Source organism: Pagrus pagrus (genome assembly GCF_965226575.1).
Source record: "Pagrus pagrus genome assembly, chromosome: 18".
Taxonomy (NCBI): Eukaryota; Metazoa; Chordata; class Actinopteri; order Spariformes; family Sparidae; genus Pagrus; species Pagrus pagrus.
This window is the reverse complement of record NC_140202.1, coordinates 27,173,633-27,201,290: the sequence shown is the minus strand read 5'-3', so window position 1 is coordinate 27,201,290 and position 27,658 is coordinate 27,173,633. Positions and strand designations below refer to the sequence as shown.

The following is a 27,658-nucleotide window of genomic DNA, read 5'->3' as shown; positions in this document are numbered from 1 at the left end:
AAATTATTTATTCAGGTTTAAAAGTGTAGTCAGATATGTTTTAAACAGGTTCTGAATGAAAATGTGTTGAGTCTGAAGCGGAACTAAAAGCCTCCGCACTTCCCCTGTCGGAGCTTAACAGCGTGACACCCAGCAGAAGTAAACAGCAGCAGCTAGTAGCATTAGCTGCCTGTGTGTGATGAACGAAGTGGAAGACGGTACTGAGTCACAGCGCAGCTCGTTATTGAATTAGTAATTAAAGAACAATGAGTTCAGTTGAGACTTTGAGAGAGTTTGTCAACGAGCGACTAACTGCTGCTGCTGAAGAAATATTCCGAGTTTTTAAAACAACTATCGTCCAGTACGAGGAAGAGATCGACCGGCAGCGCGTCATGCTGGATATCTGCTGGAAACCCCAAGTAAAGTTACACAGGATAGGTGAGGAGAAGTTTCTTATTTTAATAACACTAATGTTCAGAGCCCTGGAGTGGCCATAGAGGGGAGATATGCATCGCAGCCACGTTTCACTACATGGAGCGAACATACGAGTGTTTCCCTCGTTTGGTTCATTCCACTCCGGGACTCCGGAGGTTCTGAGTGCCCGCTGCACGGCTGGGCTCCGTTCTATAGGAGACCGCAGCGAAACTCCACTCAAAAAATGCTGATTTTACACACAAAATGTTCAGAAAACTACGAGGAGCACTAAAACTCAACAGAAAGAGGTGTGTCTCATTGAACCTATTATGAAGACATGTCGGCATTGATTTTGAGTCAGTTGGTCAGTTGAAACTATTGGGAAAAATATAGATTTTACATTCAAAATATTAATAACAAGGAAAATGATGTTTTTTGCCAAATGCTACAAACACTGGAACCAAGTCATAAAATACAGAGCAGAATATATTTCACAGAAGAAGATATTCCAGCTCTTTATGATGAGACAAGAGGAAAGGTGGAGGATCGCTCCAGTCTGCAGAGAGAATTGTGCTCACCTGCGATGGATGGACTTCACGGCCACAGAGTCCTACGTGAAGCAAGGACTGTACATTTTATTGATAACCAGCGAAAAACACACTCCTACATAAGACAAACAAGAGGGATGCAGGAGACTCATACCGGTGCTAATCACCACTCAGAGAAGTGCACTCACCTCTGAGCATGCTGTTCAGTTGCTGTTCCTGAAGAAGAACATGCATATTTGAGGATGAATTGAAATGTACTCAGGTTTACATAATACAAATTACTACAAATAAAGGTTGATTGGTTGATTAAATAATCTCTGCCTTTTGTTCTCTGTCCCTCCAGATCTCCCACAGCAACATGTCAGTAAGGAGGAGGAGGTTCTCGCTGACCAGCAGGTCTGTAACCAGGAGAGGAACTCCAGTCTGGACCAAGAGGACCCAGAGCCTCCAGAGATTATAGAGGAACAGGAGGAACTCTGCACCAGCCTGGAGGGAGAGCAGCTTGTACTGAAGGTTGAGACAGATACCGTCATGTTGACTCCAACATATGAGGAAATTGACCACAGTGAAGCAGAACCAAAAAGTGACCACCAGCTCCTCTCTAACAACTCTCATGTGGCTGAGAGCCAAGATCAGAAAGGAGGAAAACATGCAGATTCAGGATCAGCTGGAGATGAAGAGCCAAAACAACAGAAAAGACATCACGGAAGCAAAAGTCACAGTGATAATGCAAAAAACTCTACCTCATCAGACATTCACCATCACACTCACCCAGGTAAAAAGTCTTTCAAATGTGACACATGTGGAAAGGCTTTTAAGTTCAAGTCCCAATTGAATATACACCTAAGAACCCACACAGGTGAGAAGCCTTATTCTTGCAAAACATGTGGGAAAGCTTTCACTCAAAATGCTGACTTAACAGTCCACATGAGAATCCACACAAGTGAGAAAGTGTTTTCTTGCAAAACATGTGGAAAAGCTTTCAAGACTACTAGCGACTTGAATCAACACATGAGAACCCACACTGGTGAGAAGCCTTATTCTTGCAAAACATGTGGAAAAGCTTTCAGCCAAAGTGCTCACTTAACAGTCCACATGAGAACCCACACAGGTGAGAAGCCTTATTCTTGCAAAACATGTGGGAAAGCTTTCACTCAAAATGCTGACTTAACAGTCCACATGAGAACCCACACAGGTGAGAAACCGTATTCTTGCAAAACATGTGGGAAGACTTTCAGAGACAGAACTGCCATAAAAAATCACATGAGAATCCACACTGGTGAGAAGCCGTATACTTGCAAAACATGTGGAAAAGCTTTCAAGACTTGTCTTCCATTGAATCGGCACATGAGAATCCACACTGGTGAGAAGCCGTATACTTGCAAAACATGTGGAAAAGCTTTCAGTCAAAGTGCAAACTTAAAAGTCCACATGAGAACCCACACAGGTGAGAAGCCATATTCTTGCACAACATGTGGGAAGACTTTCAGCCTAAATTCATCCTTAACAGTCCACATGAGAACCCACACAGGTGAGAAACCGTATTCTTGCAAAATATGTGGAAAAACTTTCAAGGACAACCGTGTCATGAAAAATCACGTGAGAACACACACAGATGAGAAGCCTTTTACCTGTAAAATTTGTGGGATGGCTTTCGGGGTTCGTGCTCATTTAACATTTCACATGAGAACCCACACAGGTGAGAGGCCTTTTACCTGTAAAATTTGCGGGATGGCTTTCGGGGTTCGTGCTCATTTAACAGTTCACATGAGAACCCACACAGGTGAGAGGCCTTTTACCTGTAAAATTTGCGGGATGGCTTTCGGGGTTCGTGCTCATTTAACAGTTCACATGAGAATCCACACTGGTGAGAAGCCGTATACTTGCAAAACATGTGGGAAAGCTTTCATGACTTGTGTTGAATTGAATCGGCACATGAGAACCCACACAGGTGAGAAACCGTATTCTTGCAAAACATGTGGGAACGCTTTCAAGCGAAGTTTTCACTTAACAGTCCACATGAGAACCCACACAGGTGAGAAGCCTTATTCTTGCAAAACATGTGGAAAAGCTTTCAGCCAAAGTACAAACTTAACAGTTCACATGAGAACGCACACAGGTGAGACACCATATTATTGCAAAACGTGGGAAGACTTTCAAGGACAGCAGTGACATAACATGTCAAAGAAGAACTCACACTGGTGCGAAGCCATATACTTGCATATCATGTGGCGAAGTGTAGTGTAATATAACCATATAACCATAAGCAAGTAGTTAGTGGTTAATGACAACTGGTAACAAGTACTGAGATGTTAAAGAATCTAATCAAAATGTGAATGAATCATAAATGAATGGTTAAAACATGTATTGCTCTGCACTAGTTGATTGAACATGCAACCATTGATCGAATTGATGATTAAACTACTGAATTGTGTTAACTTGGAGTGAAATATAACCACAAATGTACGAGTGAAATCATGTAACTAAATATATACCACACTTTTATTATTATCTTTGAAAGAAATGCAGTCAGTAGGGCAGGGGAACACATCAAGGAGGAGACAGAGTTAAAAAAACGTCTCACGGCTGCAGCACAGTGGAGGAGCGTTCAAGGCCGCGAAGTGGCAGCGCTGTAGAAGTGATGTGCAGGGGAAGTCCAGGATACCAGCTGCAAAGGGACTTCAAAGCGTATGCCCAGTGAGGAGGTTGTCTTGACCGATGTTGGCATGGGTGGGTACATGCTTAGCCTCGCGCAGGGAAATACCAGAGTCAGCTAAATTTGATACATAGAGGATAGAGTAAGGATTGGATAAACTGTGGTGTCCAACCCCCATCTGAGTGAGTATAAGGAATGTATTTTGTGTTGAGAATTTGGGTCTTTTTTGATGAGCTTTTGTCTGTGAGATCTCATGTTTTGATTGTCGACAATTGAACATTCCTGCACTCAGCTTTGGAGGACTCCTGGAGATTATTTCCTTTTTATTGGGGACTTTTTGAAATTATGAAAAAACTTTTTTAACAATCAAAAAATCAGAAATTGAGACGCAACTGAGGCTTTCAACTGAAGTGCAAACTTAGTCCACATGAGAACTCACACAGGTGAGAAGCCATCATTTTGCGAGACCTGGAGGAAAAGTTTCTCTGATCAGTCTGCTTTGAAGAGACATTTGAGGACATGTACAGGCGAGTAGCTTTGTATTTGCAAAATATGTTGGAGGTGATTCAGTTCTAGTGTTTCATGCATAGTTGAAAAATCCTCAGAGGCTCAATATACACAGGAGAAATGATGAGCTGAAAGCTGAATGTGTACAATTTCCCTTTGAGACGATGTCACAATATGTTTATGTGTCAATATCTTCATGCTGATTTGCCCATATTTGTGAAAATGATGATTAAAAAGTCGAATTAACTGGTCTCATGTGTCCCACTTATTATCGCTCCTCGTGTGACTCTTTTCTCCAAACATTTATATGTTAAATACTTGTAGTTTTTCCAGTAGCTTCCATGCAAGTAGCCAAAAAGTAAGCTGTTAGTTGAAAGTAGCAGTTTAGAAAAGAGTGGCACATTTCTTTGTGGAATTAAGCAGAGTAGATCTAAACCTCAATACAAGGAGTACAACAAACATAGTGTAAACACAGTGTGTAAAAACAGTATAAAAGTGGTGTAAAATATAGTTAATTAAATTAATACAAATAAATGTAAGAAATGGAAAATGAAAGGAGTTTGCTCCACAACTGTACGACATTTTTTGTCCCAATTACTTATTGACGTTTAAAAGTGTAGTCAGATATGTTTTAAACAAGTTCTGAATAAAACGTGTTGAGTCTGAAGCGGAACTAAAAGCCTCCGCACTTCCCCTGTCGGAGCTTAACAGCGTGACACCCAGCAGAAGTAAACAGCAGCAGCTAGTAGCATTAGCTGCCTGTGTGTAATGAACGAAGTGGAAGACGGTACTGAGTCACAGCGCAGCTCGTTATTGAATTAGTAATTAAAGAACAATGAGTTCAGTTGAGACTTTGAGAGAGTTTGTCAACGAGCGACTAACTGCTGCTGCTGAAGAAATATTCCGAGTTTTTAAAACAACTATCGTCCAGTACGAGGAAGAGATCGACCGGCAGCGCGTCATGCTGGATATCTGCTGGAAACCCCAAGTAAAGTTACACAGGATAGGTGAGGAGAAGTTTCTTATTTTAATAACACTAATGTTCAGAGCCCTGGAGTGGCCATAGAGGGGAGATATGCATCGCAGCCACGTTTCACTACATGGAGCGAACATACGAGTGTTTCCCTCGTTTAGTTCATTTCACTCCGGGACTCCGGAGGTTCTGAGTGCCCGCTGCACGGCTGGGCTCCGTTCTATAGGAGACCGCAGCGAAACTCCACTCAAAAAATGCTGATTTTACACACAAAACGTTCAGAAAAATGTGAGGAGCACTAAAACTCAACAGAAAGAGGTGTGTCTCATTGAACCTATTATGAAGACATGTCGGCATTGATATTGCGTCAGTGGGTCAGATGAGCTGGAAACTATTGGGAAAATGTAGATTTTATATTCAAAACATTCATATTGAGGAAAATTATGTTTTTTGTCAATTAGTATATACACTGGAACCAAGGTATGAAATACAGAGCAGAAAGTATTTCACAGAAAAAGCTATTCCAGCTCTTTATGATGAGACGAGAGGAAAGGTGGAGGATCGCTCCAGTCTGCAGAGAGAATTGTGCTCACCTGCGATGGATGGACTTCACGGGCCACAGAGTCCTACGTGAAGCAAGGACTGTACATTTTATTGATAACGAGTGGGAAACACACTCCTACATGCTACAAACAAGAGGGATGCAGGAGACTCATACCGGTGCTAATCACCACTCAGAGAAGTGCACTTACCTCTGAGCATGCTGTTCAGTTGCTGTTCCTGAAGAAGAACATGCATATTTGAGGATGAATTGAAATGTGCTCAGGTTTACATGATACAAGTTACTACAAATAAAGGTTGATTTGTTTATTAAATAATCTCTGCCTTTTGTTCTCTGTCCCTCCAGAGCTCCCACAGCAACATGTCTGTAAGGGGGAGGAGGTTCTCGCTGACCAGCAGGTCTGTAACCAGAAGAGGAACTCCAGTCTGGACCAAGAGGACCCAGAGCCTCCAGAGATTAAAGAGGAACAGGAGGAACTCTGCACCAGTCGGGAGGGAGAGCAGCTTGTACTGAAGGTTGAGACGGATACCGTCATGTTGACTCCAACATATGAGGAAATTGACCACAGTGAAGCAGAACCAAAAAGTGACCACCAGCTCCTCTCTAACAACTCTCATGTAGCTGAGAGCCAAGATCAGAAAGGAGGAAAACATGGAGATTCAGGATCAGCTGGAGATGGAGAGCCAAAACAACAGAAAAGACATCACAGAAGCAAAAGTCACAGTGATAATGCAAAAAACTCTACCTCATCAGACATTCACCATCACACTCACCCAGGTAAACAGTCTTTAAAATGTGACACATGTGAAAAGGCTTTTAAGTTCAAGTCCCTATTGAATGCACACCTAAGAACCCACACAGGTGAGAAGCCTTATTCTTGCAAAACATGTGGGAAAGCTTTCACTCAAAATGCTGACTTAACAGTCCACATGAGAACCCACACTGGTGAGAAACCGTATTCTTGCAAAACATGTGGGAAAGCTTTCAACCGAAGTTCTCACTTAACAGTCCACATGAGAACCCACACAGGTGAGAATCCTCATTCTTGCAAAACATGTGGGAAAGCTTTCACTCAAAATGCTGACTTAACAGTCCACATGAGAACCCACACAGGTGAGAAACCGTATTCTTGCAAAACATGTGGGAAAGCTTTCAACCGAAGTTCTCACTTAACAGTCCACATGCGAATCCACACAGGTGAGAAACCGTATCCTTGCAAAACATGTGGGAAGACTTTCAAGAGTCATGGTGAATTGAGACAGCACATGACAAACCACACTGGTGAGACGCCGTATACTTGCAAAACTTGTGGGAACGCTTTCAAGCGAAGTTTTCACTTAACAGTCCACATGAGAATCCACACAGGTGAGAAGCCTTTTACCTGTGAAATTTGTGGGAAGGCTTTTGGGCTTCGTGCTCACTTAACCCGTCACATGAGAACTCACACTGGTGAGAAGCCGTATACTTGCAAAACATGTGGGGAAGCTTTCAGCCAATGTGCTCACTTAAAAGTCCACATGAGAACCCACAACGGTGAGATGCCGTATACTTGCCAAACATGTGGGAAGACTTTCAGGCAAAACAGTAACTTAAAATGTCACATGAGAATCCACACAGGTGAGAAGCCATCATTTTGCAAGACCTGGGGGAAAAGTTTCTCTGATCAGTCTGCTTTGAAGAGACATTTGAGGACACGTACAGGCGAGTAGCTTTGTATTTGCGAAATATGTTGGAGGTGATTCAGTTCTAGTGTTTCATGCATAATTGCAGAACTGTAATTTGAAATTATATACCTGAAAAATCCTCAGAGGTTCAGTATACACAAGAGAAATGATGAGCTGAAAGCTGAATGTGTACAATTTCCACTTGAGAAGATGTCACAATATATGTGTCAATATCTTTATGCTGACTTTCCCATATTTGTGAAAATGATGATTAAAAAGTCAAGCTAATCTGTCTCATGTGTCCCACCTATTATCGCTCCTCGTGTCATGCTTTTCTACAAACATTTATATGTTAAATACTTGTAGTTTTCCCAGTTACGGAAGCGTATTGCATTCACTTGAGTAATTTTTTTTTGGTCTGTTTTTCAGAGTAATTTTTTTTTTGGTCTGTTTTTCGGAGTAATTTTTTTTCTGTTTTTCAGAGTAATTTTTTTCTGAGTTTAGAGAGCATTTGAAGCAATAGACGCATTCATTCCTTTATTGAAAGCTCGATAATGGAGACAAACATGACCGACTTGTTTAATTGAATCAAGTTTTACTTTGGTCTGGGTTTTAGACACTGGGAGATTGTCCTGTCTTTAAATCATATAGATGGTATTACCATTAGTTTGTCAACTTTATGCAGGCACCTGAGGATGGTGACAAGTCGCCATTCCGAACGTTCACTTTCATGTTTCGGAATGCCGGCCCTTTTTTGAAAAAAGATCGCCATTCCGAACCTGAAACCCTAACCTTAACCATAACCTGGTCGGAATGGCGGTCCGTCGGAATTGGGGTCGCCCCCCCTGAATGAGGACTTTTGCGGTTGTTCAGAAGGAAAACCCATTCAGATCTGCTAGAAATGTATAGACATATACATAGTACATAGTAATTACTCCAGATCAGTTGGACAGATATGGCAGTTTGGAGGTTCTCGCGGGAGTTCGAAGTATCGCGATAATTCAGGGGAAAAAATTACCACGAAAAACAGAAAAAAATTACCACGCAAAACAGAAAATAAATTACTCTGAAAAACAGGAAAAATAATTAGTCAGAAAAACAGAAAAAAGAAACAAACCAAAAAAAAATTACTCAGAAAAACAGACCAAAAAAAAAATTACTCAGAAAAACAGACCAAAAAATAAATTACTCAAGTGAATGCAATACGTACGGAAGCGTATTGCATTCACTTGAGTAATTTATTTTTTGGTCTGTTTTTCTGAGTAATTTTTTTTTTTTTGGTCTGTTTTTCTGAGTAATTTTTTTTTGGTCTGTTTTTCTGAGTAATTTTTTTTTGGTTTGTTTCTTTTTTCTGTTTTTCTGACTAATTATTTTTCCTGTTTTTCAGAGTAATTTATTTTCTGTTTTTCGTGGTAATTTTTTTCTGTTTTTCGGAGTAATTTTTTTTCTGAATTATCGCGATACTTCGAACTCCCGCGAGAACCTCCAAACTGCCATATCTGTCCAACTGATTCTGGAGACACATTACTGCAGATCTGAATGGGCTTTCCTTCTGAACAACCGCAAAGCCCCATTCCGACCGGGTTACGGTTAAGGTTAGGGTTTCAGGTTCGGAGTGGCGATCTTTTTTCAAAAAAGGGCCGGCATTCCGAAACATGAAAGTGAACCTTCGGAGTGGCGACCTGTCGCCGTCCTCAGGTGCCTGCGTAAAGTTGACAAACTAATGGTAATACCATCTATATGACTTAAAGACAGGACTATCGCCCAGTGTCTTAAACCCAGATCAAAGTAAAACTTGATTCAATTAAACAAGTCGGTCATGTTTGTCTCCATTATCGAGCTTTCAATAAAGGAATGAATGCGTCTATTGTTTCAAATGCTCTCTAAACTCAGAAAAAAATTACTCTGAAAAACAGAAAAAAAAAATTACTCCGAAAAACAGACCAAAAAAAAATTACCCCGAAAAACAGACCAAAAAAAAAATTACTCCGAAAAACAGACCAAAAAAAAATTACTCCGAAGAACAGAAATAATTACCCCGAAAAACAAACCAAAAAAAAAAATTACTCAAGTGAATGCAATACGCTTCCGTAAATACGCTTCCGTACCCAGTAGCTTCCATGCAAGTAACCAAAAAGTAAGCTGTTAGTTCAAAGTAGCAGTTTAGAAAAGAGTGGCACGTTTCTTTGTGGAATTAAGCAGAGTAGATCTACACCTTAATACAAGGAGTACAACAAACATAGCAGAGGTGGGGATTGTGGAGTCATCAAGTCATCTCCATGCCATGTATTTGTTCTGCTCAGTCACTGAACCAGGTGCATTCACTAATTAGCTCACCTTCCTGGCTGAAGAGCTGTGCTGATTGGACTCAGCTGGTTTAGTGCATGAACAGACCAAATACATGGCATGGAGATGACTCGACGACTCCACAATTCCCACCTCTGAAACATAGTGTAAACACACTGTGTAATAACAGTATAAAAGTTATGTTAAATAAAGTGAATTAAATTAATATAAATAAAGTTATGAAAGTATTTTGTCCAAATGATTTATTCAGGTTTAAAAGTGTAGTCAGATATGTTTTAAACAGGTTCTGAATGAAAATGTGTTGAGTCTGAAGCGGAACTAAAAGCCTCCGCACTTCCCCTGTCGGAGCTTAACAGCGTGACACCCAGCAGAAGTAAACAGCAGCAGCTAGTAGCATTAGCTGCCTGTGTGTGATGAACGAAGTGGAAGACGGTACTGAGTCACAGCGCAGCTCGTTATTGAATTAGTAATTAAAGAACAATGAGTTCAGTTGAGACTTTGAGAGAGTTTGTCAACGAGCGACTAACTGCTGCTGCTGAAGAAATATTCCGAGTTTTTAAAACAACTATCGTCCAGTACGAGGAAGAGATCGACCGGCAGCGCGTCATGCTGGATATCTGCTGGAAACCCCAAGTAAAGTTACACAGGATAGGTGAGGAGAAGTTTCTTATTTTAATAACACTAATGTTCAGAGCCCTGGAGTGGCCATAGAGGGGAGATATGCATCGCAGCCACGTTTCACTACATGGAGCGAACATACGAGTGTTTCCCTCGTTTGGTTCATTCCACTCCGGGACTCCGGAGGTTCTGAGTGCCCGCTGCACGGCTGGGCTCCGTTCTATAGGAGACCGCAGCGAAACTCCACTCAAAAAATGCTGATTTTACACACAAAATGTTCAGAAAACTACGAGGAGCACTAAAACTCAACAGAAAGAGGTGTGTCTCATTGAACCTATTATGAAGACATGTCGGCATTGATTTTGAGTCAGTTGGTCAGTTGAAACTATTGGGAAAAATATAGATTTTACATTCAAAATATTAATAACAAGGAAAATGATGTTTTTTGCCAAATGCTACAAACACTGGAACCAAGTCATAAAATACAGAGCAGAATATATTTCACAGAAGAAGATATTCCAGCTCTTTATGATGAGACAAGAGGAAAGGTGGAGGATCGCTCCAGTCTGCAGAGAGAATTGTGCTCACCTGCGATGGATGGACTTCACGGCCACAGAGTCCTACGTGAAGCAAGGACTGTACATTTTATTGATAACCAGCGAAAAACACACTCCTACATGCTACAAACAAGAGGGATGCAGGAGACTCATACCGGTGCTAATCACCACTCAGAGAAGTGCACTCACCTCTGAGCATGCTGTTCAGTTGCTGTTCCTGAAGAAGAACATGCATATTTGAGGATGAATTGAAATGTACTCAGGTTTACATAATACAAATTACTACAAATAAAGGTTGATTGGTTGATTAAATAATCTCTGCCTTTTGTTCTCTGTCCCTCCAGATCTCCCACAGCAACATGTCAGTAAGGAGGAGGAGGTTCTCGCTGACCAGCAGGTCTGTAACCAGGAGAGGAACTCCAGTCTGGACCAAGAGGACCCAGAGCCTCCAGAGATTAAAGAGGAACAGGAGGAACTCTGCACCAGTCGGGAGGGAGAGCTGCTTGTACTGAAGGTTGAGACAGATACCGTCATGTTGACTCCAACTCATGAGGAAAGTGACCACAGTGAAGCAGAACCAAAAAGTGACCACCAGCTCCTCTCTAACAACTCTCATGTAGCTGAGAGCCAAGATCAGAAAGGAGGAAAACATGGGGATTCAGGATCAGCTGGAGATGGAGAGCCAAAACAACAGAAAAGACATCACGGAAGCAAAAGTCACAGTGATAATGCAAAAAACTCTACCTCATCAGACATTCACCATAACACTCACCCAGGTAAACAGTCTTTCAAATGTGACACATGTGGAAAGGCTTTTAAGTTTAAGTCCTAATTGAATATACACCTAAGAACCCACACAGGTGAAAAGCCGTATACTTGCAAAACCTTTAAATTACTTATTGACGTTTAAAAGTGTAGTCAGATATGTTTTAAACAAGTTCTGAATAAAACGTGTTGAGTCTGAAGCGGAACTAAAAGCCTCCGCACTTCCCCTGTCGGAGCTTAACAGCGTGACACCCAGCAGAAGTAAACAGCAGCAGCTAGTAGCATTAGCTGCCTGTGTGTGATGAACGAAGTGGAAGACGGTACTGAGTCACAGCGCAGCTCGTTATTGAATTAGTAATTAAAGAACAATGAGTTCAGTTGAGACTTTGAGAGAGTTTGTCAACGAGCGACTAACTGCTGCTGCTGAAGAAATATTCCGAGTTTTTAAAACAACTATCGTCCAGTACGAGGAAGAGATCGACCGGCAGCGCGTCATGCTGGATATCTGCTGGAAACCCCAAGTAAAGTTACACAGGATAGGTGAGGAGAAGTTTCTTATTTTAATAACGCTAATGTTCAGAGCCCTGGAGTGGCCATAGAGGGGGAGATATGCATCGCAGCCACGTTTCACTACATGGAGCGAACATACGAGTGTTTCCCTCGTTTGGTTCATTCCACTCCGGGACTCCGGAGGTTCTGAGTGCCCGCTGCACGGCTGGGCTCCGTTCTATAGGAGACCGCAGCGAAACTCCACTCAAAAAATGCTGATTTTACACACAAAACGTTCAGAAAACTACGAGGAGCACTTAAACTCAACAGAAAGAGGTGTGTCTCATTAAACCTATTATGAAGACATGTCGGCATTGATTTTGAGTCAGTGGGTCAGATGAGCTGGAAACTATTCGGAGAAATTTAGATTTTACATTCAAAATATTAATAACAAGGAAAATGATGTTTTTTTGCCAAATGCTACAAACACTGGAACCAAGGTATAAAATACAGAGCAGAATATATTTCACAGAAGATGATATTCCAGCTCTTTATGAATAGACAAGAGGAAAGGTGGAGGATCGCTCCAGTCTGCAGAGAGAATTGTGCTCACCTGCGATGGATGGACTTCACGGGCCACAGAGTCCTACGTGAAGCAAGGACTGTACATTTTATTGATAACGAGCGGGAAACACACTCCTACATAAGACAAACAAGAGGGATGCAGGAGACTCATCCCGGTGCTAATCACCACTCAGAGAAGTGCACTCACCTCTGAGCATGCTGTTCAGTTGCTGTTCCTGAAGAACATGCATATTTGAGGATGAATTGAAATGTGCTCAGGTTTACATAATACAAGTTACTACAAATAAAGGTTGATTGGTTGATTAAATAATCTCTGCCTTTTGTTCTCTGTCCCTCCAGAGCTCCCACAGCAACATGTCTGTAAGGAGGAGGAGGTTCTCGCTGACCAGCAGGTCTGTAACCAGGAGAGGAACTCCAGTCTGGACCAAGAGGACCCAGAGCCTCCAGAGATTAAAGAGGAACAGGAGCAACTCTGCACCAGTCGGGAGGGAGAGCAGCTTGTACTGAAGGTTGAGACGGATACCGTCATGTTGACTCCAACTCATGAGGAAAGTGACCACAGTGAAGCAGAACCAAAAAGTGACCACCAGCTCCTCTCTAACAACTCTCATGTAGCTGAGAGCCAAGATCAGAAAGGAGGAAAACATGGAGATTCAGGATCAGCTGGAGATGGAGAGCCAAAACAAAAGAAAAGACATCACGGAAGCAAAAGTCACAGTGATAATGCAAAAAACTCTACCTCATCAGACATTCACCATCACACTCACCCAGGTAAAAAGTCTTTCATATGTGACACATGTGGAAAGGCTTTTAAGATTAAGCCCCTATTGAATGCACACCTAAAAACCCACACAGGTGAGAAGCCTCATTCTTGCCAAGTATGTGGAAAAGCTTTCAGCCGAAGTACTCACTTAAGAGTCCACATGAGAACCCACACAGGTGAGAGACCGTATACTTGCGAAACATGTGGAAAAGCTTTCAGACTAAATTCAGCCTTAACAGTACACATTAGAAGCCACACTGGTGAGAAGCCGTATACTTGCGAAACATGTGGAAAAGCTTTCAGCCAAAGTGCAAACTTAACAGTCCACATGAGAACCCACACAGGTGAGAAGCCTTTTACCTGTGAAATTTGTGGGATGGATTTCGGGGTTCGTGCTCACTTAACAGTTCACATGAGAACCCACACAGGTGAGACACCATATTCTTGCAAAACATGTGGGAAGACTTTCAAGGACAGCAGTGCCATAACATGTCAAAGGAGAACTCACACTGGTGCGAAGCCATATACTTGCATATCATGTGGCGAAGTGTAGTGTAATATAACCATATAACCATAAGTAAGTAGTTAGTGGTTAATGACAACTGGTAACAAGTACTGAGATGTTAAAGAATCTAATCAAAATGTAAATGAATCATAAATGAATGGTTAAAACATGTATTTCTCTGCACTAGTTGATTGAACATGCAACCATTGATCGAATTGATGATTAAACTACTGAATTGTGTTAACTTGGAGTGAAATATAACCACAAATGTAAGAGTGAAATCATGTAACTAAATATATACCACACTTTTATTATTATCTTTAAAAGAAATGCAGTCAGTAGGGCAGGGGAACACATCAAGGAGGAGACTGAGAGTTAAAAAAACGTCTCACGGCTGCAGCACAGTGGAGGAGCGTTCAAGGCCGCGAAGTGGCAGCGCTGTAGATGAGATGTGCAGGGGAAGTCCAGGATACCAGCTGCAAAGGGACTTCAAACCGTATGCCCAGTGAGGAGGTTGTCTTGACCAATGTTGGCATGGGTGGGTACATGGTTAGCCTCGCGCAGGTGATTCAGTTCTAGTGTTTCATGCATAGTTGAAAAATCCTCAGAGGCTCAATATACACAGGAGAAATGATGAGTTGAAAGCTGAATGTGTACAATTTCCCTTTGAGACGATGTCACAATATGTTTGTGTCAATATCTTCATGCTGATTTGCCCATATTTGTGAAAATAATGATTAAAAAGTCGAGTTAATCGGTGTCATGTGTCCCACTTATTATCGCTCCTCGTGTCACTCTTTTCTCCAAACATTTATATGTTAAATACTTGTAGTTTTTCCAGTAGCTTCCATGTAAGTAACCAAAAAGTAAGCTGTTAGTTTAAAGTAGCAGTTTAGAAAAGAGTGGCACATTTCTTTTTGGAATTAAGCAGAGTAGATCTACACCTCAATACAAGGAGTACAACAAACACAGTGTAAACACAGTGTGTAAAAACAGTATAAAAGTGGTGTAAAATATAGTTAATTAAATTAATACAAATAAATGTAAGAAATGGAAAATGAAAGGAGTTTGCTTCACAACTGTACGACATTTTTTGTCCCAATTACTTATTGACGTTTAAAAGTGTAGTCAGATATGTTTTAAACAAGTTCTGAATAAAACGTGTTGAGTCTGAAGCGGAACTAAAAGCCTCCGCACTTCCCCTGTCGGAGCTTAACAGCGTGACACCCAGCAGAAGTAAACAGCAGCAGCTAGTAGCATTAGCTGCCTGTGTGTAATGAACGAAGTGGAAGACGGTACTGAGTCACAGCGCAGCTCGTTATTGAATTAGTAATTAAAGAACAATGAGTTCAGTTGAGACTTTGAGAGAGTTTGTCAACGAGCGACTAACTGCTGCTGCTGAAGAAATATTCCGAGTTTTTAAAACAACTATCGTCCAGTACGAGGAAGAGATCGACCGGCAGCGCGTCATGCTGGATATCTGCTGGAAACCCCAAGTAAAGTTACACAGGATAGGTGAGGAGAAGTTTCTTATTTTAATAACACTAATGTTCAGAGCCCTGGAGTGGCCATAGAGGGGGAGATATGCATCGCAGCCACGTTTCACCACATGGAGCGAACATACGAGTGTTTCCCTCGTTTGGTTGATTCCACTCCGGGACTCCGGAGGTTCTGAGTGCCCGCTGCACGGCTGGGCTCCGTTCTATAGGAGACCGCAGCGAAACTCCACTCAAAAAATGCTGATTTTACACACAAAACGTTCAGAAAACTAGGAGGAGCACTTAAACTCAACAGAAAGAGGTGTGTCTCATTGAACCTATTATGAAGACATGTCGGCATTGATATTGCGTCAGTGGGTCAGATGAGCTGGAAACTATTGGGAAAATGTAGATTTTATATTCAAAACATTCATATTGAGGAAAATTATGTTTTTTGTCAATTAGTATATACACTGGAACCAAGGTATGAAATACAGAGCAGAAAATATTTCACAGAAAAAGCTATTCCAGCTCTTTATGATGAGACGAGAGGAAAGGTGGAGGATCGCTCCAGTCTGCAGAGAGAATTGTGCTCACCTGCGATGGATGGACTTCACGGGCCACAGAGTCCTACGTGAAGCAAGGACTGTACATTTTATTGATAACGAGTGGGAAACACACTCCTACATGCTACAAACAAGAGGGATGCAGGAGACTCATACCGGTGCTAATCACCACTCAGAGAAGTGCACTTACCTCTGAGCATGCTGTTCAGTTGCTGTTCCTGAAGAAGAACATGCATATTTGAGGATGAATTGAAATGTGCTCAGGTTTACATGATACAAGTTACTACAAATAAAGGTTGATTTGTTTATTAAATAATCTCTGCCTTTTGTTCTCTGTCCCTCCAGAGCTCCCACAGCAACATGTCTGTAAGGAGGAGGAGGTTCTCGCTGACCAGCAGGTCTGTAACCAGGAGAGGAACTCCAGTCTGGACCAAGAGGACCCAGAGCCTCCAGAGATTAAAGAGGAACAGGAGGAACTCTGCACCCGTCGGGAGGGAGAGCTGCTTGTACTGAAGGTTGAGACAGATACCGTCATGTTGACTCCAACTCATGAGGAAAGTGACCACAGTGAAGCAGAACCAAAAAGTGACCACCAGCTCCTCTCTAACAACTCTCATGTAGCTGAGAGCCAAGATCAGAAAGGAGGAAAACATGGAGATTCAGGATCAGCTGGAGATGGAGAGCCAAAACAAAAGAAAAGACATCACAGAAGCAAAAGTCACAGTGATAATGCAAAAAACTCTACCTCATCAGACATTCACCATCACACTCACCCAGGTAAAAAGTCTTTCAAATGTGACACATGTGGAAAGGCTTTTAAGTTCAAGTCCCTATTGAATACACACCTAAGAACCCACACAGGTGAGAAGCCTTATTCTTGCCAAACATGTGGGAAAGCTTTCAGCAAAAGTACGTCCTTAACAGTCCACATGAGAATCCACACTGGTGAGAAGCCTTATTCTTGCCAAGTATGTGGGAAGACTTTCACCCGAAGTACGTCCATAACAGTCCACTTGAGAACCCACACTGGTGAGAAGCCTTATTCTTGCCAAGTATGTGGGAAGACTTTCACCCGAAGTACGTCCATAACAGACCACATGAGAACCCACACAGGTGAGAAGCCGTACCCTTGCAAAACATGTGGAAAGACTTTCAAGCAAAACAGTGAATTAAAAGGTCACATGAGAATCCACACTGGTGAGAAGCCTTATTCTTGCAAAACATGTGGGAAAGCTTTCAGCCAAAGTGCATCCTTACCAGTCCACATGAGAACCCACACAGGTGAGAAACCGTATTCTTGCAAAACATGTGGAAAAGCTTTCAGTCAAAGTGCATCCTTACCAGTCCACATGAGAACCCACACAGGTGAGAAACCGTATTCTTGCAAAACATGTGGAAAAGCTTTCAGTCAAAGTGCAAACTTAACAGTCCACATGAGAACCCACATAGGTGAGAAGCCATAATTTCACAAGAACCGGAGGAAAAGTTTCTCTGATCAGTCTGCTTTGAAGAGACATTTGAGGACATGTACAGGCGAGTAGCTTTGTATTTGCAAAACATGTTGGAAGTGATTCAGTTCAAGTGTTTCATGCACAATTGCAGAACTTTAACTTGAAATTATATACATGAAAAAATCCTCAGAGGCTCAATATACACAGGAGAAATGATGAGCTGAAAGCTGAATGTGTACAGTTTCCCCTTGAGAAAATGTCACTATGTTTATGTGTCAATATCTTCATGCTGATTTGCCCATATTTGTGAAAATGATGATTAAAAAGTCGAGCTAATCGGTCCTATTTGTCCCACTTATTATCGCTCCTCCTGTCATTATTTTCTACAAACATTTATATGTTAAATACTTGTAGTTTTTCCAGTAGCTTCCATGTAAGTAACCGAAAAATAAGCTGTTAGTTGAAAGTAGCAGTTTAGAAAAGAGTGGCACATTTCTTTGTGGAATTAAGCAGAGTAGATCTACACCTTAATACAAGGAGTACAACAAAGTGTAAACACACTGTGTAAAAACAGTATAAAAGTGGTGTTAAATATAATTAATTAAATTAATATAAATAAATGTATAAAAGTATTTTGGAGTTTGCTTCGCAACTGGGCAACATTTTTGTCCAAATGATTTATTCAGGTTTAAAAGTGTAGTCAGATATGTTTTAAACAGGTTCTGAATAAAACGTGTTGAGTCTGAAGCGGAACTAAAAGCCTCCGCACTTCCCCTGTCGGAGCTTAACAGCGTGACACCCAGCAGAAGTAAACAGCAGCAGCTAGTAGCATTAGCTGCCTGTGTGTGATGAACGAGGTGGAAGACGGTACTGAGTCACAGCGCAGCTCGTTATTGAATTAGTAATTAAAGAACAATGAGTTCAGTTGAGACTTTGAGAGAGTTTGTCAACGAGCGACTAACTGCTGCTGCTGAAGAAATATTCCGAGTTTTTAAAACAACTATCGTCCAGTACGAGGAAGAGATCGACCGGCAGCGCGTCATGCTGGATATCTGCTGGAAACCCCAAGTAAAGTTACACAGGATAGGTGAGGAGAAGTTTCTTATTTTAATTATAGCTGCTGCGCAGCAATGGGTCGGGTCCGGGCTATTTTTGGCAAATTTAGGCAATTCTGAGCAACAAACAGGAGAATAGGAAGACAAGACAGTTGACAACAATGTTCATTTTGGACCACTTGAGTATTGAACCCACAACTTCTGGAACCAAAGACTGTCATCTATCGCTCTGAAACCACTGTAAAAAATTCAGTTATCAAGACAAAAATCTGAAAATACACATATTGCAGCATGGAGATGTTGGTAAAAATGATTGATTTGCTCCATAAGTGAATAACTGGTGTTTAGCTATGTCATTATTGCATTGACTCCAGTTGTTCCCATGAAGGAAAAATTTTAAATGCTGTGAAAAATTCCGTTTTTGAGGGTCAATTTTTGATAAATCAAAGGAGGAGAGAGGAAATAGGTTTAAGAAGTTTTACAGTTTTTGAAAAAAAACTGAGTGATGTACTTCATAATTTTTAATAGGTTTAAATGTACAAAAGTTTCTTCAACATTGAGGCTACAGTTTGATGAAAGTTCTGAAGCTGTAGCAAGTATGGTTGATTTGTTATGAATTTTCAAAGGTTTGAACTTTAGACGCTTGCTGTAGCACCACCATCAGGACTATTGGCTTGGGTTTACAGCTGAGGTAATCTGGCATGAGACTGGACCTTTGTGCAAAATTTGGTGAGCTTTCGTCCATGGTCCAGTCCAAGCTATTTGTTTTTATTTAATTTAAAGGCTTGCTGTGATGCCACCGTCAGGACAATGGGCTTGTGTTTTATGTTGAGAACATCTGACATTTCGATCTGTCATCATCATCATCCTTGCTGGGTCTTGAACCCACAACCCCTGACACCAAGCAGCAGCTCCGAACTCACTGAGCTAATTGGCTGGAAGTGGGGCCTGCTGTGTAGCTTCATTTGTCGACTCAGGGAGTCACTGTCCGGGCAGCTGTTGTCAAGGCAGATTTCAAAAATGGTCAAAATGTCAGAAGTTCTGTTACCTGAACAAAAATCTGATAATACATAAATTGCATCTTGACAGCATGGAAATGTTGGTGATTTGTTTTTAACTTGAAGTGTTTTGCTTCATAAGAGAAAATTTGATGTTTAAAAATGCCACTCTTCCATTGACTCCAGCTGTTCCCATGAGAGCAGAATTCAAAATGTTCTCAAAAATTCAGTTTTTGAGATAAAATTCTGATATTTGCCAAACTCCATCAACCATGACTGCAAAATATTCTCAATTTTTTTCAGGAAGATTGAAAATGTATTTAGCAAGAATTTGATAGTATATGTTTACAGTACTGTTTACAGTCAAACATTTTGATGCACTGTAGGCTTAATTTTTGATAAATCAAAAATCCGAGAAACAAGTTTTGTGGAGGACGGTCTGAAGATGCTCTCTAGCAAGTTTGGTGACAATTGGGCAAAAATTGTGGGAGGAGATAGGTTTTATAAGTTTTACAGGTTTTGAAAAAAACTGAGTGATGGACTTCGTAATTTGTAATGAGTTTAAGTGGACTAAAGTTTCAGCAGTATTGGGGCTACAGTTTGGTGAAAGTTTCAAAACTGTAGCATGTACTGTTGATTTTGTAGGTATTTTTAAAGTTTTTAAATTTAAACGCTTATTGTGCCCCCCCCAGGAGGAATATTGACATGTCCTTGGAATTAAGTAAATCTGGCATGGGGCCGGACATTTCTGTAAAGTTTGGTGAGTTTTCGCCCATGGGAAGTATGACTTCCTCGGAAGAAGAAGAAAGAAAGAAAGAAAGAAAGCAAGAAAGAAAGAATTCCTAGGAATACAATAGGTTCCTGGCAGCTTAGCTGCCCGGACCCTAATAACACTAATGTTCAGAGCCCTGGAGTGGCCATAGAGGGGAGATATGCATCGCAGCCACGTTTCACCACATGGAGCGAACATACGAGTGTTTCCCTCGTTTGGTTCATTCCACTCCGGGACTCCGGAGGTTCTGAGTGCCCGCTGCACGGCTGGGCTCCGTTCTATAGGAGACCGCAGCGAAACTCAGTAGCGCCGAGATCGAAAAGTGGCCAAAGTTATGTCGATTGCTGCTCAGCGGCTTTTACCGATCCCCAGACTCTTATGCCGTTCCTCGGAGTGGTGTGCCGCTGTTAAGCCGCTGATATTCCACCGACACATGACGGTGTGTGTCGCTACAGACTGTTTGCTTCTGAGAGACTGTTGGATGGGAAATGTATACATTGTTGTAGTCTTTTTTGACAATGCTTACTTAACACATCGCCGTAAATAAAGGAACGTAGGCTATGTGTGTCTTTTGGATATTATGTTGGTGGGATGTAGGCATAGAGACAGTAATGAGTTCCTGTTAACTGTTTATTTAGAATTGTATCATTAAGCAAGCGTGATCATGGACAAATGTTTTGTTAAACAAATCACAGTCAGCGGATTGCTGTTACCCTGTAACCCGTCGCCCAGAAAAAGGATGCAGATATTCGCATTACAATCACAGTTATATTTTTGCTGTTGAAGTGTTATAATTTGTCATTGGTCAAAAAAGGTGAGGAGGTCGTGGTTTGGACTTGACTCTCCTTTCGTTGGTGCACAGGCTGGTCCCAGCCTCTTGGCAACACGATTTCTCCAATCCGTGAAGACATCGCCCTGTGGAAAGAACCTCCCTCTTCCTGGTCTCTTCCTGTCTCATCCTGCACTGCTTCTGCACTACTCTTGAGTTCTTCTAAGTTTCACTTTGCTATCATTCCACAGACAGATAACGCTCACCACAAGGTCATATGCATGAGCAGGCAACATTTTACAGAGATAAAGGCAGCTGTGTTCTCTCTCTTATCCTGGCTTGTTTCTCCAATGTCTTAACCCTTCATAACATGGGGTCAATGCTTCTGTCAACCTCATCAATCAACAGGATAAGTACAGCTCTATATGGGGACATTATTAAGTGAACATGTAAAGTAGCATATGACTAAAAAGGTGAAAAACTATTAAATCTCAACAATTCTTGCGATATGATAGCAAAGTAATATGTCTAAATTTGGGCCTATAAACTACTTAAAGCTAATGAAAGAGATAGCCTTAGCTAACATGGCTACTGTGTTAGCCCAGCCACCGAAGCCAGTCTGACTAATCGATAGCAGAAACTTTGAGCCAACTAAACAATACTAACTGACAGGTTTGCTTTACTAGGAGAACACAAGAATACATTACTTCGTATAAAATCTACTTCGTCGAACATTAACCATTGTGGCATATTATGTATCATGTTCACTATGCATTGAGATATGTTTTAACTATAGTTGGTTGGCTCAAAGTTTCTGCTATCAGTTAGTCAGACTGGCTACAGTGGCTGGGCTAACAGTAGCCATGTTAGCTAAGGCTATCGCTTTCATTAGCTTTAAGTAGTTTATAGACCCAAATTTAGACATATTACTTTGCTATCATATCGCAAGAATCCCACGTGTAATTACTGTCTATATGCCTACATCCCACCAACATAATATCCAAAAGAAACACATAGCCTACGTTCCTTTATTTGCGGCAATGTGTTAAGTTAGCATTGTCAAAAAAGACTACAACAATGTATACATTTACGGCAGCACTTGTCGTAAAACCAGCCCAGTGGCATTATATTTGCATATCCATCAGGGGGCGGTACCGATCCAACAGTCTCTCAGAAGCACAACAGTCTGTAGCGACACACACCGCCATGTGTCAGTGGAATATCAGCGGCTTAACAGCGGCACACCTCTCCGAGGAACGGCATAAGGCTCTAGGCATCGGTATAAGCCGCTGAGCAGCAATCGACATAACTTTGGCCACTTTTCGATCTCGGCGTCACTCGCGAAACTCCACTCAAAAAATGCTGATTTTACACACAAAACGTTCAGAAAACTATGAGGAGCACTAAAACTCAACAGAAAGAGGTGTGTCTCAATAAACCTATTATGAAGACATGTCGGCATTGACTTTGAGTCAGTGGGTCAGATGATCTGGAGACTACTAGGGAAAAATATAGATTTGACATTCAAAACATTACTAACAAGTTAAATATTGTTTTTTGCCAAATTCTACAAACACTGGAACCAAGGTATGTAATACAGAGCAGAAAATTTCTGTCTTTTTTACTTTATCAACAGTGATATGTTGTGGTTTCTTTCTTGAGACAAATGTTCTCATTGTAAGTCGCTTTGGACAAAAGTGTCTGCTAAATGCCCCCAATGTAAATGTAAACATAAATGTTCCAGCTCTTTATGATGAGACGATTGAAAAGACCGTAACCCTTCGCGGCCACAGAGTCCTACGTGAACCAAGGACTGCCCATTTTATTGATAAAGAGTGGGAAACACACTCCTACATGCTACAAACAAGAGGGATGCAGGAGACTCATACCGGTGCTAATCACCACTCAGAGAAGTGCACTCACCTCTGAGCATGCTGTTCAGTTGCTGTTCCTGAAGAAGAACATGCATATTTGAGGATGAATTGAAATATGCTCAGGTTTACATAATACAAGTTACTACAAATAAAGGTTGATTGGTTGATTAAATAATCTCTGCCTTTTGTTCTCTGTCCCTCCAGAGCTCCCACAGCAACATGTCTGTAAGGAGGAGGAGGCTCTCGCTGACCAGCAGGTCTGTAACCAGGAGAGGAACTCCAGTCTGGACCAAGAGGACCCAGAGCCTCCAGAGATTAAAGAGGAACAGGAGGGACTCTGCACCAGTTGGGAGGGAGAGCAGCTTGTACTGAAGGTTGAGACGGATACCGTCATGTTGACTCCAACTCATGAGGAAATTGACCACAGTGAAGCAGAACCAAAAAGTGACCACCAGCTCCTCTCTAACAACTCTCATGTAGCTGAGAGCCAAGATCAGAAAGGAGGAAAACATGGAGATTCAGGATCAGCTGGAGATGGAGAGCCAAAACAAAAGAAAAGACATCACGGAAGCAAAAGACACAGTGATAATGCAAAAAACTCTACCTCATCAGACATTCACCACAACACTCACCCAGGTAAAAAGTCTTTCAAATGTGACACATGTGGAAAGGCTTTTAAGTTTAAGTCCCTATTGAATGCACACCTAAGAACCCACACAGGTGAGAAGCCTTATTCTTGCCAAACATGTGGGAAAGCTTTCACTCGAAATGCTTACTTAACAGGCCACATGAGAATCCACACAGGTGAGAAACCGTATTCTTGCAAAACATGTGGGAAAGCTTTCAACCGAAGTGCTCACTTAACAGTCCACATGAGAACCCACACAGGTGAGAAACCGTATTCTTGCAAAACATGTGGGAAAGCTTTCATGACTTGTGTTGAATTGAATCGGCACATGAGAATCCACACAGGTGAGAAGCCTTATTCTTGCAAAACATGTGGAAAAGCTTTCAGCCAATGTGCTCACTTAAAAGTCCACATGAGTACCCACACAGGTGAGAAACCGTATTCTTGCACAACATGTGGGAAAGCTTTCAAGCGAAGTTCTCACTTAACAGTCCACATGAGAATCCACACAGGTGAGAATCCATAATTTTGCAAGACCTGGGGGAAAAGTTTCTCTGATCAGTCTGCTTTGAAGAGACATTTGAGGACACGTACAGGCGAGTAGCTTTGTATTTGCGAAATATGTTGGAGGTGATTCAGTTCTAGTGTTTCATGCATAATTGCAGAACTGTAATTTGAAATTATATACTTGAAAAATCCTCAGAGGTTCAGTATACACAGGAGAAATGATGAGCTGAAAGCTGAATGTGTACAATTTCCACTTGAGAAGTTGTCACAATATATGTGTCAATATCTTTATGCTGACTTTCCCATATTTGTGAAAATGATGATTAAAAAGTCAAGCTAATCGGTCTCGTGTCCCACCTATTATCGCTCCTTGTGTCATGCTTTTCTATAAACATTTATATGTTAAATACTTGTAGTTTTTCCAGTAGCTTCCATGTAAGTAACCAAAAAGTAAGCTGTTAGTTGAAAGTAGCAGTTTAGAAAAGAGTGGCACGTTTCATTGTGGAATTAAGCAGAGTAGATCTACACCTTAATACAAGGAGTACAACAGACATAGTGTAAACACAGTGTGTAATAACAGTATAAAAGTGGTGTTAAATAAAGTTAATTAAAATAATATAAATAAAGTTATGAAAGTATTTTGTCCAAATTATTTATTCAGGTTTAAAAGTGTAGTCAGATATGTTTTAAACAAGTTCTGAATAAAACGTGTTGAGTCTGAAGCGGAACTAAAAGCCTCCGCACTTCCCCTGTCGGAGCTTAACAGCGTGACACCCAGCAGAAGTAAACAGCAGCAGCTAGTAGCATTAGCTGCCTGTGTGTAATGAACGAAGTGGAAGACGGTACTGAGTCACAGCGCAGCTCGTTATTGAATTAGTAATTAAAGAACAATGAGCTCAGTTGAGACTTTGAGAGAGTTTGTCAACGAGCGACTAACTGCTGCTGCTGAAGAAATATTCCGAGTTTTTAAAACAACTATCGTCCAGTACGAGGAAGAGATCGACCGGCAGCGCGTCATGCTGGATATCTGCTGGAAACCCCAAGTAAAGTTACACAGGATAGGTGAGGAGAAGTTTCTTATTTTAATAACACTAATGTTCAGAGCCCTGGAGTGGCCATAGAGGGGGAGATATGCATCGCAGCCACGTTTCACCACATGGAGCGAACATACGAGTGTTTCCCTCGTTTGGTTGATTCCACTCCGGGACTCCGGAGGTTCTGAGTGCCCGCTGCACGGCTGGGCTCCGTTCTATAGGAGACCGCAGCGAAACTCCACTCAAAAAATGCTGATTTTACACACAAAACGTTCAGAAAACTACGAGGAGCACTAAAACTCAACAGAAAGAGGTGTGTCTCATTGAACCTATTATGAAGACATGTCGGCATTGATTTTGAGTCAGTTGGTCAGTTGAAACTATTGGGAAAAATATAGATTTTACATTCAGAATATTAATAACAAGGAAAATGATGTTTTTTGTCAGATGGTACAAACACTGGAACCAAGGTATGAAATACAGAGCAGAAAATATTTCACAGAAAAAGCTATTCCAGCTCTTTATGATGAGACGAGAGGAAAGGTGGAGGATCGCTCCAGTCTGCAGAGAGAATTGTGCTCACCTGCGATGGATGGACTTCACGGGCCACAGAGTCCTACGTGAAGCAAGGACTGTACATTTTATTGACAACGAGTGGGAAACACATTCCTACATACTACAAACAAGAGGGATGCAGGAGACTCATCCCGGTGCTAATCACCACTCAGAGAAGTGCACTCACCTCTGAGCATGCTGTTCAGTTGCTGTTCCTGAAGAAGAACATGCATATTTGAGGATGAATTGAAATGTGCTCAGGTTTACATAATACAAGTTACTACAAATAAAGGTTGATTGGTTGATTAAATAATCTCTGCCTTTTGTTCTCTGTCCCTCCAGAGCTCCCACAGCAACATGTCTGTAAGGGGGAGGAGGTTCTCGCTGACCAGCAGGTCTGTAACCAGGAGAGGAACTCCAGTCTGGACCAAGAGGACCCAGAGCCTCCAGAGATTAAAGAGGAACAGGAGGAACTCTGCACCAGTCGGGAGGGAGAGCAGCTTGTACTGAAGGTTGAGACGGATACCGTCATGTTGACCCCAACTTATGAGGAAAGTGACCACAGTGAAGCAGAACCAAAAAGTGACCACCAGCTCCTCTTTAACAACTCTCATGTAGCTGAGAGCCAAGATCAGAAAGGAGGAAAACATGGAGATTCAGGATCAGCTGGAGATGGAGAGCCAAAACAAAAGAAAAGACATCACGGAAGCAAAAGTCACAGTGATGATTCAAAAAACTCTACCTCATCAGACATTCACCATCACACTCACCCAGGTAAAAAGTCTTTCATATGTGACACATGTGGAAAGGCTTTTAAGTTCAAGTCCCTATTGAATACACACCTAAGAACCCACACAGGTGAGAAGCCTTATTCTTGCCAAACATGTGGGAAAGCTTTCAGCAAAAGTACGTCCTTAACAGTCCACATGAGAATCCACACTGGTGAGAAGCCTTATTCTTGCCAAGTATGTGGGAAGACTTTCACCCGAAGTACGTCCATAACAGACCACATGAGAACCCACACAGGTGAGAAGCCGTACCCTTGCAAAACATGTGGAAAGACTTTCAAGCAAAACAGTAAATTAAAAGGTCACATGAGAATCCACACTGGTGAGAAGCCGTATACTTGCAAAACATGTGGAAAAGCTTTCAGTCAAAGTGCAAACTTAACAGTCCACATGAGAACCCACATAGGTGAGAAGCCATAATTTCACAAGAACCGGAGGAAAAGTTTCTCTGATCAGTCTGCTTTGAAGAGACATTTGAGGACATGTACAGGCGAGTAGCTTTGTATTTGCAAAACATGTTGGAAGTGATTCAGTTCAAGTGTTTCATGCACAATTGCAGAACTTTAACTTGAAATTATATACATGAAAAAATCCTCAGAGGCTCAATATACACAGGAGAAATGATGAGCTGAAAGCTGAATGTGTACAGTTTCCCCTTGAGAAAATGTCACTATGTTTATGTGTCAATATCTTCATGCTGATTTGCCCATATTTGTGAAAATGATGATTAAAAAGTCGAGCTAATCGGTCCTATTTGTCCCACTTATTATCGCTCCTCCTGTCATTATTTTCTACAAACATTTATATGTTAAATACTTGTAGTTTTTCCAGTAGCTTCCATGTAAGTAACCGAAAAATAAGCTGTTAGTTGAAAGTAGCAGTTTAGAAAAGAGTGGCACATTTCTTTGTGGAATTAAGCAGAGTAGATCTACACCTTAATACAAGGAGTACAACAGACATAGTGTAAACACACTGTGTAAAAACAGTATAAAAGTGGTGTTAAATATAATTAATTAAATTAATATAAATAAATGTATAAAAGTATTTTGGAGTTTGCTTCGCAACTGGGCAACATTTTTGTCCAAATGATTTATTCAGGTTTAAAAGTGTAGTCAGATATGTTTTAAACAGGTTCTGAATAAAACGTGTCGAGTCTGAAGCGGAACTAAAAGCCTCCGCACTTCCCCTGTCGGAGCTTAACAGCGTGACACCCAGCAGAAGTAAATAGCAGCAGCTAGTAGCATTAGCTGCCTGTGTGTGATGAACGAAGTGGAAGACGGTACTGAGTCAC

General features: G+C 41.4%; 4 protein-coding genes across 4 annotated transcripts; all 4 read left to right on the top strand.

The window, feature by feature from the left end:
- Positions 1–245: 245 nt before the first annotated feature.
- On the top strand, positions 246–4,350 carry LOC311274089 (uncharacterized protein; the record flags this gene model as incomplete). The annotated part of the gene is made up of 2 exons (XM_084381505.1): positions 246–308; positions 1,752–4,350. The coding sequence occupies 2 exons, from the start codon at positions 246–248 to the stop codon at positions 3,111–3,113; spliced, it is 1,425 nt and encodes a 474-aa protein (XP_084237631.1). The 3' UTR covers positions 3,114–4,350.
- On the top strand, positions 4,025–7,591 carry LOC311274088 (uncharacterized protein; the record flags this gene model as incomplete). Its single annotated transcript, XM_084381504.1, has 2 exons — positions 4,025–4,040; positions 5,985–7,591. 2 exons carry the CDS (start codon positions 4,025–4,027, stop codon positions 7,346–7,348), a joined length of 1,380 nt encoding a protein of 459 aa, XP_084237630.1. The 3' UTR covers positions 7,349–7,591.
- Positions 7,592–11,918: 4,327 nt separating this feature from the next.
- Positions 11,919–14,401, top strand: LOC311274087 (uncharacterized protein; the record flags this gene model as incomplete). The annotated part of the gene is made up of 3 exons (XM_084381503.1): positions 11,919–12,090; positions 12,964–13,153; positions 14,293–14,401. 3 exons carry the CDS (start codon positions 11,919–11,921, stop codon positions 14,399–14,401), a joined length of 471 nt encoding a protein of 156 aa, XP_084237629.1.
- Positions 14,402–24,880: 10,479 nt separating this feature from the next.
- LOC311273428 (uncharacterized protein) lies at positions 24,881–27,116 on the top strand (the record flags this gene model as incomplete). The annotated part of the gene is made up of 2 exons (XM_084380504.1): positions 24,881–25,052; positions 25,922–27,116. 2 exons carry the CDS (start codon positions 24,881–24,883, stop codon positions 26,785–26,787), a joined length of 1,038 nt encoding a protein of 345 aa, XP_084236630.1. The 3' UTR covers positions 26,788–27,116.
- Positions 27,117–27,658: the final 542 nt, after the last annotated feature.